Raw genomic sequence first — 19111 nt, 5'->3', positions numbered from 1 at the left:
ACGCTCCAATTCGGCTCAGAACTTGGATGTGTTAATTTTTTCAATGTAAAGGCTACAAATATAGGGCTGTACATGACTGTAGGATAACTGTCGCTAACAAGTAATTTGAGATGATAAAACTCTTGTGTGGCTACAGCTGTGTACACACAATAGCTTTCGCCCTTTAAAGGGATACTGTAGGGGGGTCGGGGGAAAATGAGTTGAACTTACCCAGGGCTTCTAATGGTCCCCCACAGACATCCTGTGCCCGCGCAGCCGCTCACCGATGCTCCGGCCCCGCCTCCGGGTCACTTCTGGAATTTCAGACTTTAAAGTCTGAAAACCACTGCGCCTGCGTTGCCGTGTCCTCGCTCCCGCTGATGTCACCAGGAGCATACTGCACAGGCCCAGTGAAATTCCAGAGGTGAACTAGAGGCGGGGCCGGAGCATCGGTGAATGGCTCATTCATTTTCCCCCTACTCTCCTACAGTATCCCTTTAAGAATGTGCGTCGATCATTAGGGCAACGGTTTGGGGCAAAAGCACTAAACAGCTATAGTCTGAGTAGAAAGCAGAGACATTTTTATTCATTACAATGGAGAGGGCATCTCATCAGACGACAGAGCAGCTTAAAGAGACTCTAACAACATTTTCAGCCTTAGTTCTTCTATCCTACAAGTTCCTTTGCCTGTTCTAATGTGCTCTGGCTTACTGCAGCCTTTCCTAATTGCACAGTGGCTGTGTTATCTCTGTTATATGATCTAATCTGTTTTCTTCTGTCGGCACAGTCGGGCTAAGGCTGGCATGTGTGGAATGTGCAGGGCTGCTTGTGATTGGTAGAAGCTATAAACACACCCTCCAGGCCCCCTGCAGGCTCTGTATGACTCACACACTCTGCTTATGTGAGCCTATCACAAGCTGGTTAGTTTGTTTGTAAACACTGCCTAAAACTGGCAATTACAAGCCAGGTTTGCAGGAGGGGCCCAGGAGACATAATGAATAGAAGGGTATGCTTTTTGCAGTAAAAATTTTAGAGTACAGATTCTCTTTAATGCCAAGGCTTCCAATCATTAAATCCCTGTACCTTATGCCCCGTTCACATCTGAGCGTTTTGCTGGCGATTTTGGCAAAACGCACTAGCACTTTTTAAAGTGCTAGTGTCATAATACCATATGTGCCCGTTCTCATTTAGGCGATTTGCGTTAATTGCTGGCGATTAACGCAAATCGCCAAATGCACATTTGTATCCTGCACTATTTTCAGGCAATTTCCCGGCAATCGCATTTGTAGAAGCGCTAATCGCGGGAAAAAAGATCAAAAAGTGGAATGGCGATTTTTTTCACGTTAATTGCCAAAAATCGCCAGAGCAAAACGCTAGAAAAAGTGCTAGCGTTTTGCAAGTGTGACTAGGCCCTAAAGGTGCGTTTGGAAGGGTCTAAGGGCCTATTTCCACTAGTGCTGAATTTGGCAGGAACCTGCAGCATTTTCCTTATAGGTGTGAAGTGCCATGAAACGCTGCCCATCTCTTGAATGGCCTGCAGCACAGAGCAGAATCATTACAGCCAAGGTAAAAGTAAGCAAAATAGTGAACAACTTAAAAGGTATATGTTACCTTCTGTTTTGAGTCTTTCAGCTTCTGCTATATCCTCTTCTGATGGTGATGGACAATCTGGAATTACTTTTGGAGTATCCTAAGGACAGTTTTGAGATAGTTTATTCTACATGCCAGAACAATCTTTTATACCTATTAAATAGTAGTGAGAAATCTAGGCGATAACTCAGCATTTCATAAAATATAAAAACACCTCATATGCTAGTGTCACATGCTATTTAGTGTAATTTCAGTATCAACTATGATTATCCATTCTCAGAGAGTGCAATTGGTAAAGCAGAATTATTTTTATCAATACAATCTAAGGGGTTATGGCCCAGTATTTTTTCACCAAAAGGAAGGAAAATCACTTTAAATATCACCAGATGCAGTGTTCTCCCCAGAGGTTTTTGTCCAGCCAGGTGGCATGAAATAGTAGCCCAGTGGCCTGAAAAAGTAGCCGGGTGGGGCAATATGAAAAAATGCAGGGCTGGTGCTTCTGTGCGCAACTCTGCTTATAGCAGAGGAGGAGGCGAGCCGATGACAGACAGGTACTCATCAAAACTAGCTGGGTGGAGCACCCGGCTAAAAGAGCCTGGGGAGAACACTGCAGATGGGAAAAGCAACCTGCCCTGAAAATCTAAGCTAATCCTACTTTAAAAAAAAAGAGTAACTGTCAGGCATAAAGTTCATAACCAATTCTTTATTACAAACTGTTAAGTAAAAAAGATGCCAACAAGGCAATCCAAAAGTTTAAAATCAATTTCACTTTTTTTTTTTCAATAGATTATTAGTCCGTATATCCTCAGGCGCTCTTCTCGTACACTTGCTGCAGAAGAGAAGTTGTAATGCATGCTAATTAAGCCTGACTGGTTGAAGCCTCTGTCCCTCACCTCTGTTACTTTCTGATTGGCCCGTTTTTGGTCACTTGCAGCTGCTAGGCCGCAGGGAGGGGGCCAGAAGCTGTCCTCCGTCACTGTCCTCACCCCCTCCTGTACTGCTGCCGCATCCCCCCTCGCATTTCCTCTCCTCCCCGCACTATTAGGGCTGGTGCACACCGAGCGGCTTTTTCAGCGTTTCTGCAGCAGCTTGCGGCTGCGGATACGCTTGGTCAATGTATCTCAATGGGGTGGTTCACACCAGAGCGGGAGGCAGAAACGCATACTCCCGGGGTGAGGCATTTTTTGGATTGTACATGCGTTTCTGCCTCAATGTTAAGTATAGGAAAAATGCAAACCGCTCTGAAAAACGGCAGTTCAGAGCGGTTTTGCAGGCGTTTTTGTTACTGTAACAATATCTGAAATCTACTACACCAAAAACGCTTCACAAAACCGCAAAATGCTAGCTGAAACGCTACAGAAAAATAAGAAAAAGCGTTTCAAAATCTGCTAGCATTTTGCGGATCTGCTAGCGGTTTTTGGTGTGCACCAGCCCTTACTCAGCGAAGTGGGGAGGAATAAAAGCAGCGCGCACAGACTCACCTCATATGGTTCCACGCCCTTGAGTTCCTGTCTATACACTCTACACTACCACCGGCGGTACTGCAGAGTGTATAGAGACGGGAACTCCAGTGCCTCCATGAGCAGATGAGCCTGCGCCCACTGCCTTTATTCCTCCCCGCTAAGCTGTATAATAGTGTGGGGAGGAGAGGAGATGCGAGTGGGGGTGCGGGGAAGGCAGATCCCGAAGCCTGTGGGACCCAAGATGGCCCCTGCCATGGACAGAATTCTGGTCATTTCACTATATAAAAAATACACAAAATAAAACGTGAACAGGGCAATACATCTGTTATGCAAGTAGAGCAAGTAAGTATCTACTTAAATAGGTGTTTTTTCCCTGGCATAGTATGGCTAATAGTTGCATTTTAACCATTTCAGCCCGCTGGGATTTTTCACCTTATGCATCAGAGCAATTTTCACCTCCCATTCATTCGCTAATAACTTTATCACTTCATAACACAATTTATTGATCTATATCTAGTTTTTGCCGCCACTAATTAGGCTTTCTTTGGGTGGTACATATTGCTAAAAATTATTTTTTTATAAATGCATTTTAACAGAATTAATAAGAAAAAAATTCATTTCTCAGTTTTCGTCCATTAAAATAATCCACGCTACCATAATTAAAACCTATGTATTTTATTTGCCCGTTTGTCTCGGTTATGACACCACTTAAATTTTGTCCCTATCACAATGTATGGTGCCAATATTTTATTTGGAAATAAAGGTGCATTTTTTCCGTTTTGCGTCCATCACTATTTACAAGCTTATAATTTAAAAAATGTTCGTAGTATACCCCCTTCAAATGCATATTTAAAAAGTTCAGACCCTTAGGTGACTCTTTATGGGTTTTTTTGTTTGTTTTTTAATTGTATTTTTTTTTTTCCATTAAAAATTTTATTTGGGTAATATCTTGGTGTAGGAAATAAACAGTTAATTTTTAATGTTATATGTGTAAATTGTAATGTAAAAATATGTAGATGTAATTTTACTATTTGGCCACAAGATGGCCACCTTAAGAATGTTCCCATTCACTGATCCCAGGGCTACTGGGGGACAGCACGTGGGTGCGATCGCGCGCCACCGCAGCCGCCTGGACGTGAGCATCCGGGCGGCAGAAATGGTTAATGCACACCTGAACCAAGAGGGATATGGAGGCTGTCATAATTATTTCCTTTGAAAAAAATGCCAGTTGCCTGGCTATACTGCTGATCTCTTTGGCTGCAGTAGTATCTGGATCGCACACCTGAAACAAGCATGTGGTTTATCCAGTCAGAAAAATCTGCTCTGCATGCTTGTTCGAAGTCTATGGCTAAAAGTATTACCAAAGGCAGATGATCAGAAGGACAGTGAGGCAACTAGTACTGTCTAAAAGGAAATAAATAATACAGCCTCCATATACCTCTCAGTTCAGGTGTCCTTTAAAAATCACTAGCAGCATATTGTTATCTACAGTGGTTTGCAAAAGTATTCAGCCCCCTTGAAGTTTTCCACATTTTGTCACATTACTGCCACAAACATGAATCAATTTTGTTGGAATTCCATGTGAAAGACCAATACAAAGTGGTGTACATGTGAGAAGTGGAATGAAAATCATACATGATTCCAAACATTTTAATAAAAAAAAAATTTAACTGCAAAGTGGGGTGTGCGTAATTATTCAGCCCCCTGAGTCAATACTTTGTAGAACCACCTTTTGCTGCAATTACAGCTGCCAGTCTTTTAGGGTATGTCTCTACCAGCTTTGCACATCTAGAGACTGAAACCCTTGCCCATTCTTCTTTGCAAAACAGCTCCAGCTAAGTCAGATTAGATGGACAGCATTTGTGAACAGCAGTTTTCAGATCTTGCCACAGATTCTCGATTGGATTTAGATCTGGACTTTCTAACACATGGATAGGTTTTGTTTTAAACCATTCCATTGTTGCCCTGGCTTTATATTTAGGGTCGTTGTCCTGCTGGAAGGTGAACCTCCGCCCCAGTCTCAAGTCTTTTGCAGACTCCAAGAGGTTTTCTTCCAAGATTGCCCTGTATTTGGCTCCCTCCATCTTCCCATCAACTCTGACCAGCTTCCCTGTCCCTGCTGAAGAGAAGCACCCCAGAGCATGATGCTGTCACCACCATATTTGACAGTGGGGATGGTGTGTTTAGAGTGATGTGCAGTGTTAGTTTTCCGCCACACATAGCGTTTTGCATTTTGGCCAGAAAGTTCCATTTTGGTCTCATCTGACCAGAGCACCTTCTTCCACATCACATTCATAGAATCAAACCCACTATTTTATTCAGCGGCCTCATGTTTAGAAATTTTGCACCACTCCGAGGAGGAGACACTCTGGTTGCTCAAAACACTGTTTCCTACCAATTTAGTAAACCAGATAGTCTTCATGTGCTTAAATTTGTTTAATTTCAACTTGCAAAAACGTCATAAAAAGGTGAATCACAAAAACATTTTTAAAACATCCTAAAAACATTAAAGACCTGCACTGGAACTGCCTCTTACTTGAATCCCACTGTCACTGTGATAATATAATACCAAATTGGCCGCCCAGCCTCAGCCTATGCATGCCAATCGGTTAACAATCACATTGTGACAATAGTGGGCCCACCACCAGGCGCACACCATGAGGCCTCAACATGCACCCCCCTGCTGCAGCGCCCTGTCGCTCAATGTTGGCCGGCTTATCCCTCATTACATGTAGTGTTTTCCACTTACTGACACCCTATTGGGCACACTGTTATGGGGGTATAGCACGAGTTTCTAACCCTCTCTCCACTTAACAGATGGACATTTTCTTCATTACTTGCTATATCGCTGCCCGTTTGTTGGATGTCTGTCCAAACTGCCACTTTGCCTGGCTAAGAGCATACAGTTCTTCCGCTTTCAAGGGTTGCATTGATACTGGCTGGGATAACATCCCACTACTCACGGACACATCTCTGGCTTCTCAGCATACACGAGGGAGCAATGCTCAGGGCTCCAATGAATGCCCGACGCGATTCCGCGTCACCTCACTCCAATCCGCTTCCTGCTGCTGCCATCATCTTCCGCCGTGAAGTTGCATGGTGTGGCCCGGCGTCCCGGGCTTCGTGAGCGCTCACGTGTGCTGGTCAGTCCCCGCCCACTGATGCGTTTCGCCCCGCCCACGGGGCTTTCTCAAAGTGAATAGGGGTTGGCTTTTCCTGTAGCTCTCCATCCTTTATAGCTCTCCTTGTTCGGCCTGTGAGTTTAGGTGGACGGCCTTGCCTTGGTAGGTTTACAGTTGTAATACTGACAAATAAAAAGTAGTAATATGGTTCCACCCCTATCAATTATGTTAAACAGTTCAATGTACACACGAAGGCGGGGTTTTTTGTGAACCCAAAAGTTCTCTTTTATTCTCCAATTTTCTCTTCAGAACGCAAGTGATAAATGTAGATACGACATCAGACCTTCACATACAAATGCCTAAGGCATTTGTATGTGAAGGTCTGATGTCGTATCTACATTTATCACTTGCGTTCTGAAGAGAAAATTGGAGAATAAAAGAGAACTTTTGGGTTCACAAAAAACCCCGCCTTCGTGTGTACATTGAAAGGTTTACAGTTGTGCCATACTCCTTCCATTTCTGAATGATCGCTTGAACAGTGCTCCGTGGGATGTTCAAGGTTTTGGAAATCTTTTTTTTAGCCTAAGCCTGCTTTAAATTTCTCAATAACTTTATCCCTGACCTGTCTGGTGTGTTCTTTGGACTTCATGGTGTTGTTCCCAATATTCTCTTAGACAACCTCTGAGGCCGTCACAGAGCAGCTGTATTTGTACTGACATTAGATTACACACAGGTGCACTCTATTTAGCCATCAGGCAATGTCTACTGGCAATTGACTGCACTCAGACCAAAGAGGGCTGAATAATTACGCACACCCCACTTTGCAGTTATTTATTTGTAAAAAAATGTTTGGAAACATGTATGATTTTCGCTCCACTTCTCCCGTGTACACCACTTTGTATTTGTCTTTCACGTGGAATTCCAATAAAATAAAATTCATGTATGTGGCAGTAATATGACAAAATGTGGAAAGCTTCAAGGGGGCCGAATACTTTTGCAAACCACTGTATATATGTCTATAAGCTGCAAATATTATACCCTGGGGTGTGGGTGGTGGGAGGGGTTGGAGGTGTGTATGGAAAATGGAACCATTGGGAATGGAAAGTTTGCTGTTATCTGTTGACTGCCTCCCACCTGCAAGTGAGGAGTGGCAGCTTTTATTTGTATTTTTTATATGGAAAAATTCAAGAACATTAAAAAATAAAAAAAGTAATTCTGTGACACTGGTTAACATGGAAAATGCCATTGCTACCTGTATTGTAGCTGCTGCAAAAAGTTCTGGGAGTGTTTGCAGTACCGCCAAGCTGTGATCTTCCATTGACACTTCAAATGCTGTTTCCAGACACTGTATTGCAACTGTGGGTACCAGACAAACAGTGCTTTAATTACTGGACCTTTTTATTATTACAGAATCATTTTATTCTATCACAGTTCCCCAAATTATTTGTGTAATCAAGTTACTGCATTAGGTACAGTAAATGCAAGAGAAAAAAAAAATACTGAAATTTGAGTCCATTTTGACAGTCTTACATTTGGTGTATATGCCCTACTCATAAGGGCTATTTAACAGTTGGACGGTACGTTTGATGCGACGTTAAAGTCGCACAAAGTGCCCCTAACGCAGCGCATGCAGGTTATAAAATTGGACGTTATTTTGTACTATGTTATGTGTCTCTTGGTGTTCCGTTTTCGTTGCATACTGATGGAACGAAAACGGCGCATGCGTTACATTTTTTTAAAAAAAAACATTACTGAGCAAGTGCAACACACAACGCAGCAAATGTATTGCTAAACGCACAGCATGCAGCACTTTCTAAATATTGCTACACATTACTCACAATGCAACGTGTGCACTGTGAATGTCGCACAGACTTTGCATTGCTGTGCGTTAAGGCTCATACACACATCAGACTATAGTCTTTGGAAAATGAAAGATCACAGACCAATCTTACCACCCTTCATGTAGTATGAGAGCCATACCTTCACAGTCTATTCTATGGAGCTGAACTCCACATCAGACAGAAAACTTTGCAAGATGCTGCACACAGATGCTGTACAGACACAAAAGATCAGTATCTGCAAAAGATCTGTTCCTGCCAAAAATCCATTCCTGCAAATTGCAATGATAGTCTATGAGATCTGCAGATCATCATACACACGATTTAACTGACTTTCATCTGCAGATCAGATCCACCAGGATGGATTTTCAGATCTGCGGATGATTGCTTGATCTGCAGATGAATGTCAGTTAAATCATGTGTGTATGATGATCTGCAGATCTTATAGACTATCATTGCAATTTGCAGGAATGGATTTTTGGCAGGAACAGATCTTTTGCAGATACTGATCTTTTGTGTCTGTACAGCATCTGTGTGTGCAGCAGCTTGCAAAGATTTCTGTCTGATGGGAGTTCAGCTCCATAGAAAAGATTATGAAGGTATGGCTCTCATACTACATGAAGGGTGGTAAGATTGGTCTGTGATCTTTCATTTTCCAAAGACTATATTCTGATGTGTGTATGAGCCTTTAGTCTGTGTTGGAACATTTTCTAACGTGCAACTTTAACTAGTCCAATTCTAACACACTGTGTTGTATGAGGAGCTACCAAAAGTATGTTCAGCCAGCTTATCCAGGGGTCCCCAACCTTTTTCAGCCCGGGGACCGCTATCCAGACTGAACTATTTTTTCTGGGGACTTATTTTTTCTGGATACTATAGATAGTATAGGTGCCCCCAGTATAGCTAGCATAGTTGCCCCCAGTATAGATAGTATAGGTGCCCCCAGTATAGCTAGCATAGTTGCCCCTGCACAGCTAGCATAGGTGGGGGGGGGGGGGGGGAGGTTGGAAAGGAGCAGCTGCGAGAATTGGGCAGAAAACCCAGCATAGATAGCATAGTTGCTCCCAGTATAGTTGTCCCTGTTTAGTTAGCATAGGTGCCCCCAACATAGCTAGCATAGTTGCCCCCTGTATAGTTAGCATAGGTGCCCCCAGTATAACTAGCATAGTTGCCCCTGTATAGCTAGTATAGGTGCCCCTAGTATAGCTAGCATAGTTTCCCCTGTACAGCTAGCATAGGTGCCCCCGTGCATACTCCCCCCGCGGCCACCCGCTCCTGTTACCTTATGAGCTGGTGGCCGCTTCTTCCATAGTCCCCGCCGCCCCACTCAGTGCATTTGTCATAATCTCTCACAGCAGCGCATCCCGCGGCTGCTGTGTATAGTCAGGAAGCAGGAGAGCGGCTTCCTGTAGCAGCGATGTATATCGCCGTTACTATCAGGGCCGTGGAGTCAGAGTTGGAGTCGGGGCAATTTTGGGCACCCGGAGTCGGAGTTTCATAAACAGAGTCGGAAGATTTTTGTACCAACTACACAGCCCTGGTTACTATGGTAACTGCTGCCCTGTTTCCTGACTCTATACAGCAGCCGTGGGACGGTCCCGTGCTGCTGTCAAAGGAGCTGCTGCGTGGCTTGGAGCAAAACCCCCAGCGGCCCGGTATTGGGCCACGGACCTGAGCTTATCCATCCATTGAACAGATTGGGTAACATGGAACAAGATTGTACAATCAAGACTGTACAGTCAATACGCACCATAAAAAAGTATCAGTAACTATTTGCTAACTATCCACAGAAGATCCTGAGTAAAGGATTCACTTCGTTTTGCCACACGCAGATATGTTGTTGGTTTTTTATTTAATTTTTTATCAATATAGCCCAGGCACAGGTTGCAATCTATAAACACATAATAGCTTACAAGTTAACAACAACAAAAAACTTAAGGTTTGCTAAAACACTGATTATCCCCACTGGAAATACTTGGAGATGAGTAAATCTAACTTGGTGTGTTAAAATAATATCTACTGTATATTAATGTGATATAGCCAATATTGTACAAATTAGCAATAGAGACTTGAACAAACCTTCAAGGCTCTCCTGAGCATCAGAGGATAGTCCCCCATTATGTAACTGGTCCTGCAAATACTGGATGATGGAATATGCCAAACGTTTCTTGTCTGCCATAGCGTAGGTCAATATTTATGTCACAAAAGCAGATTCTGTAAAAACACAAAAACATTAAGATATCTCCTTAATCCTTTATTACTTCATCTAGCTCAAACATACACAGGATCAAGATAGAGGTTTTTCATGTACGCCAGGACTTGTGTACGATTTTTATGCTGGTGCAATTCAACTGCTACAATACAACAAAGTGCAAAAATGTTCTCTGAAAACGTGTTTCTACATTACTAAATGTGTGCCAGCAAAATGTATGAACAACGGCTACAGGTGTCTACGTTGGTGCGCCAGCATGCTGTACTGCAGGAAAATGTCCAATATCGGAGGGTAGCAAATAATGGGAATATGTCCAAAATATATTAGAGAACAAATGTAAAATGAATAGGCTATTGAAAATGTCTACCTATTTTTTCCCTTGCCCCCTCCCCCTTCCCTCCCAACAGAAGAATAAAACAGGATGCTCAGAAATTATTATTATTGATTTATAAAGCGCCAACATATTCAGTGTTTTCCAGAAAATAAGACAGTGTCATTAATTTTTGTTCCAAAAGATGTGCTAGGACTTATTTTCTGGGGAGGTTTTATATTCCTCCTGCCTCCCCTGTGCCACCTCTTCCTCTGCTGGATCCACCTGTCCTCCTCTGCCCCCCTATGTCCACTGTCTCTTCCTCTGCCCCCCGTGTCCTCCTACCAGTACATCCTCCTCTTTGCTATGCTGTTCCTGTGTCCTACAGCTCTATGCCACGCTGTGTCCCTAGTGCAGCTTCAACCTACAGGGGAGAAGTACGGCAACTTATGCTTCTATTGGAGCTGATGGTCTCATGGGCGGGACCATGGCTCTATTACTGGGCCTATCACTGCACTCGCTGAGTAGCTGCAAGTGCAGTTATTGGCCCAATTACAGATTCATAGTACTGACTGTGAGACCATTGGCTCCAATAGAAATGTAAGTTGCCATACTTCTACCCCATAGTCTGAAGCTGCGCTAGCCGCTAGGGGACATGAAGCACATGGTGGCAGCAAACAGGAGGATGTACCGGTATGAAAAGACAGGGAGAGTGGAAGACATGGGAGACAACAAAAGACACGGGGAACAGCAAAAGACACAGCAGAGGACACAGATAAATAACTGCCACCAATGCGCATACTAAACCTTATAGCCTGATAAACAAGCTAGATGGTTCTCAGCCGAAAGAGCCAGTTGGAGCCGTCTCAAATGAGACGGCATCCATGTGTCTGTTAATGATCCGGAGCGGAGTGCCAGACCGTCTTGGTTGAGTACATTGTTCTCCTTCCTACCCCTCTGGCTTGATACACTACGCATCAGTGTTTTATTGTAATGCAATGCTGCATGAATTTTTGTCCAAACACATCACTGACTCATTGTCAGTGAATGGGATCAGCACTACAGCGGAGTGCAATGTAAATGCATAGTGTGAACAAGGCCTAAGCCTTGTACATGTTCTAGATGGTTCTCGGGCCAGGAGGGTCTACTCTCTGCTGAAAATCTAGCCTGTGTGCAGTGGTCCAATCACCTTCCGATGCATTGGCCAGAGGTCAGTCTGATGGATCGGCTTAGCTGAGCCCAGACTAAGGGCATTCTCGTACTCACCCTGGTTGCTCTGTCATGCACTGTCCTATTGGCCCTTCCCCCCACCATAGCAAAAGACCATGTCATTAGCCTGCAGAACCTGGATGTGAGTAAGGGCTCGTTTCCACTATCGCGAATCCGCATGCGTCCAACGTATGCAGATTCGCACATGTAATGCAAGTGGATGGGCCTGTTTCCACTGTAGCGTTGTTGAGGTGCGTTTTTTTCAGCGGTGAAAAGACGCACAAAAGAGCCGCAGAATTCGACTGCGAGTGGAATGCATGCGAATCGCCGCTAATGTATTTAATAGGGAATTCGCATGCTGTTTTGGTATGCGAATTTTCATGCGAATTCGCATGAAATCAATGGAAAAGCACACCGGCATAGCCATAGTTAAATTTGCATACATCGTCATCCATGCGAATTTTCATGCGAATTCGCACGAAAATTCACATGCACACGCATGTGAAATTCGCATCCGCATGCGAATTTTGCCGCAGCGATTTCGCTACGCAATAGTGGAAACGAGCCCTAAGTCTTGTGTGTTTACAGCTTAAGGAAAACCAGTGAAGAAAAACATTTCAACGTTAGATACTTACCTGGGTAAAGGGAAGCCTCTGGATGCTGCAGAGGCTTCCCAAACGTTGCCGATGCCCACCACTGCTGCCCAGGACCTGCTACTTCTTCATGGCCACCCACCCCTCAGAGTACAAGCTTCTCTATACTGTGCATCTGTGAATACAGTTCACACATACTTAGTAGGACAAAGCTGCTCATCCATGGAGGAAAAAGCCATGCATGAGAGGCTTTGTTTTACTGGGCATGCGCATATTTAAACTAGGAGTGATTTGCCGGGTTTTAACAGATTGCATGCAAAACACAAAAGTATAATCAAACTAATTAAAATCTCAGGAACCTTTGTATACTAATGCAATCTGATTGCGATCGGATACTGCCTAATCGCAAACATCCTGCATTTTTTTCTGTTTCTCCTAGTGTTCCTAGCTTCTATTAAAAATCGCAAAATGCAATCACCGTAAAAAAATTGCACTGAATTACAGGGCTGTGGAGTCGGAGTTGGAGTCGAGGCAATTTTGGGCACCCGAAGTCGTGGTTTCAGAAACTGAGGAGTCGGAGTCGGGAGTCGGAGTCGCATGATTTTTGTGCAAAATCCACAGCCCTGTCAGTGTTCTCCACAGAATTTTTTTTCCAGCTGGGTGGCATGAAAAAGTAGCCGGGTGGTTTGAAAAAGTAGCCGGGTGGTTTGAAAAAGTAGCCGGGTGGGGCAATATAAGAGAATGCAGGGTCGATGCTTCTGTGCACAACTCTGCTTACAGAATAGGAGGAGGTGAGCCGATGACAGCCAGGTGCTCAAAAAAACTAGCCGGGTGGACCACCCGGCTAAAAAAGCCTGGGGAGAACACTGCCTGTTAAGTATTAGACTAAGGAGTCGGAGTGGAGGAGTCGGAGCAATTTTGGGTACCCGGAGTTGGAGTTGGAGTCGTGGTTTCAGAAACTGAGGAGTTGGAGTCGGAGTCAGAAGATTTTTGTACCGACTCCACAGCCCTGCTGAATTAGCGATTTTCAGTATAGAACAGCCTCCAGATGTATATTTCTCTCAGAGTAAAATGCACTATAAATTATTTTTTCCTATGTCATTGTGATTTAATTTGACCATACACCAATATATGGCCCCTAGATTCAACCATCAGATAGATCCTCATCAGATCAAATCTAAATCTGAGCGTGATCAAATCCCTCCACACACTAGGCACATATTTTTAATAGATTTCAGCATGAATATCTGCACACCTCATGGGCCATGCATAGTAGGCAGCAGTCTCAACTATGCGAGGGCATGTGTCTTCTCCTACTCTGCCAGGCACGCCTCCCTGTGTTCTTGTCCTCTGCCTGTGTCACGTGATAAACACAGGAGGCCAAACACTAAAGGCACCATGGCCTCTAGGGTTACTTGACACAGGCAGAAGAGACAGTGAGGAACGCCCAGCATGGATGGGGAGAAGACACGCCAGTGGACCCACCACCAATTGATATCTTCCATCAGCGCTATTGACCAATTTCAGAAGGAAATTGATCAATCCAACATCATTTGCAGCATTGATCTCTAGCAAATTCAATCACAAGAATCAAATCTGCCAGCTATTGATAGGGAACATTGGTAAGTGTATGGCCACCTTTCCAGCAGGTATTAAAAATCTGACAGGTTTTGGACTAGTCCATCTCCTCATACCAACCAGAAACTACACTCATCCGGCATCAGTTGGTGCCAGATAGTGGGGGTTTAACTGCATTTCCTCTATTCTTTACAAAAGCAATCAATGGAAAGGATCGATACGAAAGTGTCAGGCTGCCTACCAGTCATTTACACCAGGGCTAAGGAGTCGGAGCAATTTTTGGGTACCTGGAGTTGGAGGTTTCAAAAACTGAGGAGTCGGAGTTGGACGATTTTTGTACCGACTTCACAGCCCTGATTTACTGTAAATCAGGGCTGTGGAGTCGGTACAAAAATCGTCCAACTCCGACTCCTCTGTTTATGAAACCACCAACTCCAGGTACCCAAAATTGCTCCAATCAGGGCAATTTTGACAGCTGGACTGAGCAACTGTCAGCAAGTGCTTTCGCAAATTAAACAAAAGAGAATCCTCCATGAGCAGACAGACTAGTTTAAAATCTGTAAGATTTTTACTAATTACCGGAAGCCACAACAACATAAGAGAAGAATAATGTATGGTTCATTTTATATTTTGCAGCCTTACTTTAGTGTCCACTTCAAGTACCTACTTATATAGTGATATTTTTTTCTCCTTCTTAAAGGATACCCGAAGTGACATGTAACATGATGAGATAGACTAGGCTGTGTTCCTTTTTTTTCTTTCTCTGCCTGAAAGAGTTAAATATCAGGTATGTAATTGGCTGACTCAGTCCTGACAGGAAGTGACTACAGTGTGACCCTCACTGATAAGAAATTTTCCTTTTTATCTCGTTCTTGCTCTCAGAAGCCATTTTTTTGCTAGGAAAGTGTTTTATAGTTGGAATTTCTTATCAGTGAGGGTCACACTGTAGTCACTACCTGTCTGAGTCAGGACTGAGTCAGCCACTTACATACCTGATATTTAACTCTTTCAGGCAGAGAAAGAAAAAAAGGAACACAGCATAGCAATTTGTGTGCTAGGCACTGTACATACCCATGTCTATCTCATCATGTCACTTCGGGTATCCTTTAAAAGCTTATCAACATTGGATCTTTGAAACAATCTTTGATCTTTGAAGCATGCTTGAAATATAAGCGCTCCCTGAAAATCAGACCTAGCTATACTTCCCCCACTGCTGCCGATTACCTCCCCTGCTGCTGGCCCCCTCCTCCAGAAGGTCGGATACCCCTCCAACTTACACTGTGCATAATTCAGATCTCAGATCAGCAGGGAGATGCAGCTAAAGCTGTACAGTAGCAGAGCCTGTGTACAGCAAGTGATCTCTGTTTACTTCCTGTATACAGCAGCACTGTTACTGTACAACTTTAGCTGCATTTCCCTGCTGATCTGAATGATGCTCAGTGTAAGCCGGAGGGGGATCAGACTTTCTGAAAGAAGGGGCCAGCAGCAGGAGGAGATATGCCTATTTACACTGGCTATAAACTAGGGAGTTCTGGCAATATACTAGGGGTGGGGGGGTGGGGGGGGGGGGGGGGGGTCTGGGTATACACTAGGGGTTTCTGACTATATATTAAGGGGATCTGGCTACCCCCTCAAAATACAAGAATTCTCTGAAAATAAGCCCTAGTACATATTGTGAAGGAAAATTATAAGACAACGTCTTATTTTTGGAGAAACATGGTACAAGATAAAAACAAAAAAATAGGTAGAACATGTATGGAACAACGTTTACATCACTAAGAAGCAGGGCTGTGGAGTCGGTCCAAAAATCCACCGACTCCGACTCCTCAGTTTAGGATTCCACCGACTCCGACTCCTCTAATTTGCATATTACAATTTTGTTGATTAAAAGTATGTAACATGAAATTCGTCTCTTAACTGCCAATGCTTAGGAATTTTACAAGACAACTGAAGTGAGAAGGATATGTAGACTACTATATTTATTCCCTTTAGACTAAAACTAGTCCTTGGTAAGAGTACTTGTAAAAGGTACAAACCGGAACAAAGAACATCTATCAGGCCCTAGGCAATGTAAGTGTGGGTACATGTAAGAATGATGTGCAGGTACTCTGCAGGGGAATGAGGAGATTCTTCCTCTATTACACATTCTTCATGCACAATCTAAACAAGGTTTATGGGTGACAGACAACACCTCTGTGTTCAATGTGCACAGCATTCTCAGTGGATTCCCTGCAGCTCTGTGGGGAGGGCATATGTAGAGTATAGTACTACTGTGTAACAAAGTAAACCTGAGACAGATGAAATTAAAGTTTTATACAGACCTGGGGCTTCCTCCAGCCGCCTTCAGGATAATCAGTCCCTCGTTGTCCTCCTCCACCACCTGGATCTTCTGCTATGAGTCCAGGTACTTGAGCCAGTCGGGCGTAGTGCGCATGCACACACTCCGCCGCCAGGAGCATACTACACCTGTGCAGCACTATTGCGCAGGTGCAGAATGTTCCTGGCTGTGGGAGCGGCATGCGGCCAGACAGCGCTGACTGGCTGAATTACCAGGACTCATAGCAGAAGATCCGGGTGGTGGAGGACAGCGAGGGACTGATTAGCCTGAAGGGGGCTGGAGGAAGCCCCAGACTTTACTTTTCATCCGTCTCAGGTACCCTTTAATTTGTAGTCACCAAACTAAATTTTAACATATCAAATTATTTGATTTCATCAGCAAAGGGAGTGCATACATTTGCATAAATCAGCATCAACGCAGAATTATTTCCATCTCATTGACCATCTCTATTAGTGACACAGCTACACATCAGGCTTTATTCTTACAGCATAGATGTTATTTAGTATATATAAGAGATTCCTGTGTACACATCATATATACAGTCACAATCAGATCTGTATATCTGACCTTAAAAATACGGGGACTGCTTTATTGAAGCAGCAAAAGTAACTAATTTTGATTGGTTTATTTCATTTTTGTGGACTAAGCACAGCTATTACTGTATATATACATTATTTTTTAATGACTATTATCTGAGAAATAGAACATTTTATCATATTTTCTACTTTAATTACAGTTACAAATTCATTAGGAGTCGGTGCATTTTTTGCCCCGACTCCAACTCCAGGCACCCAAAATTGCCAGACTCCACGACTCCGACTCCACAGCCCTGCTAAGAAGTGTGATATTGAATTGACACTGTAACCAATCATTATTTTTTTACCAAATTGGTGTTAGTGAGGAAGAGCTGGAACATGTCTGTATATTATTAGTTTTCCTTCTAAAAGAATAAATATGATCGGGTAATATGGAATTATCTGTTAGTAAAGGAAAGTTTTTACTGTTGCCCGTATCGGATGAAGTATCTCCTGGAGAATTACTAAAATGGAAGTAAGGAGAAAGTTTTGTGAGATAGGAATTGCAGTAACCGTCTTACCAGTGGATTCTAATGCACTTAATCTATCCAACTCCAGAAAAGATTTCCAATCTAACACAAGGTTGCTAATTAATTCATTTAGAATGCAACCAGAACCTATGCACCACCAGAGAGGCAAGTACCTACACAAAGTTATTCTATTTGGCATGCAGAAGAGGCCTAGAGAGCTGCCAGCTGTGCCCTAAGCTCAGTCACATGACACACCATGTCAGAGGCAGTCTGCCTGTCAGGGGCAGCAGCTCCTTTCCCCCACTCAGGTCACAGATCAATCCCGAACACCTCTTATGGCAATCAAGGTCTACACTGTAGAAAGAATCAGCAACGTAAACCGCTCACCTGACACTACGCACATGCAGCTACCCCAGTCCCGGACCGGAAGCAGAATCTGCGGGTATTGAGAGCATCACCGGAAGTGACGTGCCCGCACGTGTTCCACTTCCTCATTGTTTTTTGAAAAAAAAGTTAATCAAAACGCTTACGATCTATTAGTGATGTATATGCGATAGGAGCTTGATTTATATTTTATATACTATTTTTTTCCTCATTCTATGCTGAGTGCCCGCCCCTTAGTTTCCCGGGAGCACGCTTGTCACCAATTTAGCGACATTCGGTAGCCGGGGTCACCGGAGGTGGGTGGGAGGAGCTTTGCTGACGGGTGTATGGGGCGGTGAAATTATCCAGACTGAGAAAACTGTACTCATTTGTTTCCTTCCTATCAAGCGGTTCTGTCTGTGGCTTTAGTAAGGCAAAGGTAAGATGTGCTGCCATTCATAGGGGTAAGATGTGTGAGACGTGGGGTGACATTGGGTGATGCTTCTCAACCTCCTCTCTATGTAGGAGCACGCCACAGTGAAACGTATGACGTTCGCGATACACATCATCATATTTAGCAGTAATTGTTACAGTACGAAGTTGTAAGCATGTGATCAAATGGGAAGATGTAGCTTATCATTCTGACAGCTATTAATAAAAAAAATAAAAGGGGGTAAAGTAGCGCCTTGCAGTTCCCTTTTCACAAGTTATGACTAATTAACCCAATTATCTGCATTATGTGGTTGGAGTGCAGGAATACATTTTGTTTTTTAGTAGTGTGGAAAGGGATGTGAAGGAGAGCAATACAATACAGATTTAATTCCTTTCCTGCAAAACAAGGTTTGATGGATAATGGGGTAGTTTTGAATTTTGCATCTAAGAAGCGTTTCTGAAGTGTTTTTATAGGATCTTATGTATTTAGTTGAGGATCATTATGTATTTAGTTGCAACAGTTAGATACATAAACTATTTATTTTCTGACACGTCCATAAAGAATATGTCAACAAATTAAATATATATTCCTTAACCATTCTCAAATATCTTCCTGACAATAATGCATTGCTGATTTTTCTTCCCTGAGGAAATGATAGAACCTCTGTCTTACAAATGCATCAATTCCACAACATCCTGTGCACACCTGATCTTCTGTCCATGCACCCTCGCACACATGCTGCTGCACACATTGCTAGTACCATATCACATTTGTTTGTGAGAATAGCGTCACCACCAATAATAGGCTAACGCAGTGACTAAAGCCTTGTACCCACTGCTGAGAATTTAGGACAATCCCAAGATATACATGAAATAAAGGTGCCTGGAAAAAAGGGGGGTTGCCGATAGTAGAATAATGCTAAAATTAGCGATATTCTACTGCTGGATTCTGATAGTAAAAAACTGGCAATTTTTGTCTATATTTTACTACAGCTAAAACCTAACCCTATTCTCACACAATGGTTAATTTGCATATATT

General features: G+C 43.3%; 2 protein-coding genes across 7 annotated transcripts in view; one reads left to right on the top strand and one right to left on the bottom strand.

Moving 5' to 3' along the window:
* SGTA (small glutamine rich tetratricopeptide repeat co-chaperone alpha) overlaps positions 1-17752 on the bottom strand; it is a 40143-nt gene extending 22391 nt beyond the window's left edge. Inside the window, exons 1-4 of one of the 4 annotated variants that reach the window (XM_068233888.1) lie at positions 17665-17752; positions 10072-10206; positions 7407-7510; positions 1591-1669 (exon numbers count right to left, since the gene is read on the bottom strand). In XM_068233888.1, coding sequence (XP_068089989.1) covers positions 1591-1669; positions 7407-7510; positions 10072-10171 — 283 coding nt within the window. In that variant the 5' untranslated portion in view covers positions 10172-10206; positions 17665-17752. Of the gene's footprint in view, positions 1-1590; positions 1670-7406; positions 7511-10071; positions 10207-12358; positions 12382-17454; positions 17643-17664 lie in introns of those variants that run through there. The other 3 variants (XM_068233890.1, XM_068233889.1, XM_068233891.1) reach the window with 3 other exon arrangements.
* THOP1 (thimet oligopeptidase 1) overlaps positions 17621-19111 on the top strand; it is an 81286-nt gene continuing 79795 nt past the window's right edge. The window contains exon 1 of one of the 3 annotated variants that reach the window (XM_068233887.1): positions 17621-17719. The gene's annotated coding sequence lies outside the window, so the exon portion shown is untranslated. Of the gene's footprint in view, positions 17720-17776; positions 18080-19111 lie in introns of those variants that run through there. The other 2 variants (XR_011020503.1, XM_068233886.1) reach the window with 2 other exon arrangements.

The sequence above is a fragment of the Hyperolius riggenbachi genome, chromosome 1 (genome assembly GCF_040937935.1).
Source record: "Hyperolius riggenbachi isolate aHypRig1 chromosome 1, aHypRig1.pri, whole genome shotgun sequence".
Taxonomy (NCBI): Eukaryota; Metazoa; Chordata; class Amphibia; order Anura; family Hyperoliidae; genus Hyperolius; species Hyperolius riggenbachi.
This window is presented reverse-complemented; position numbering and strand designations above follow the sequence as displayed.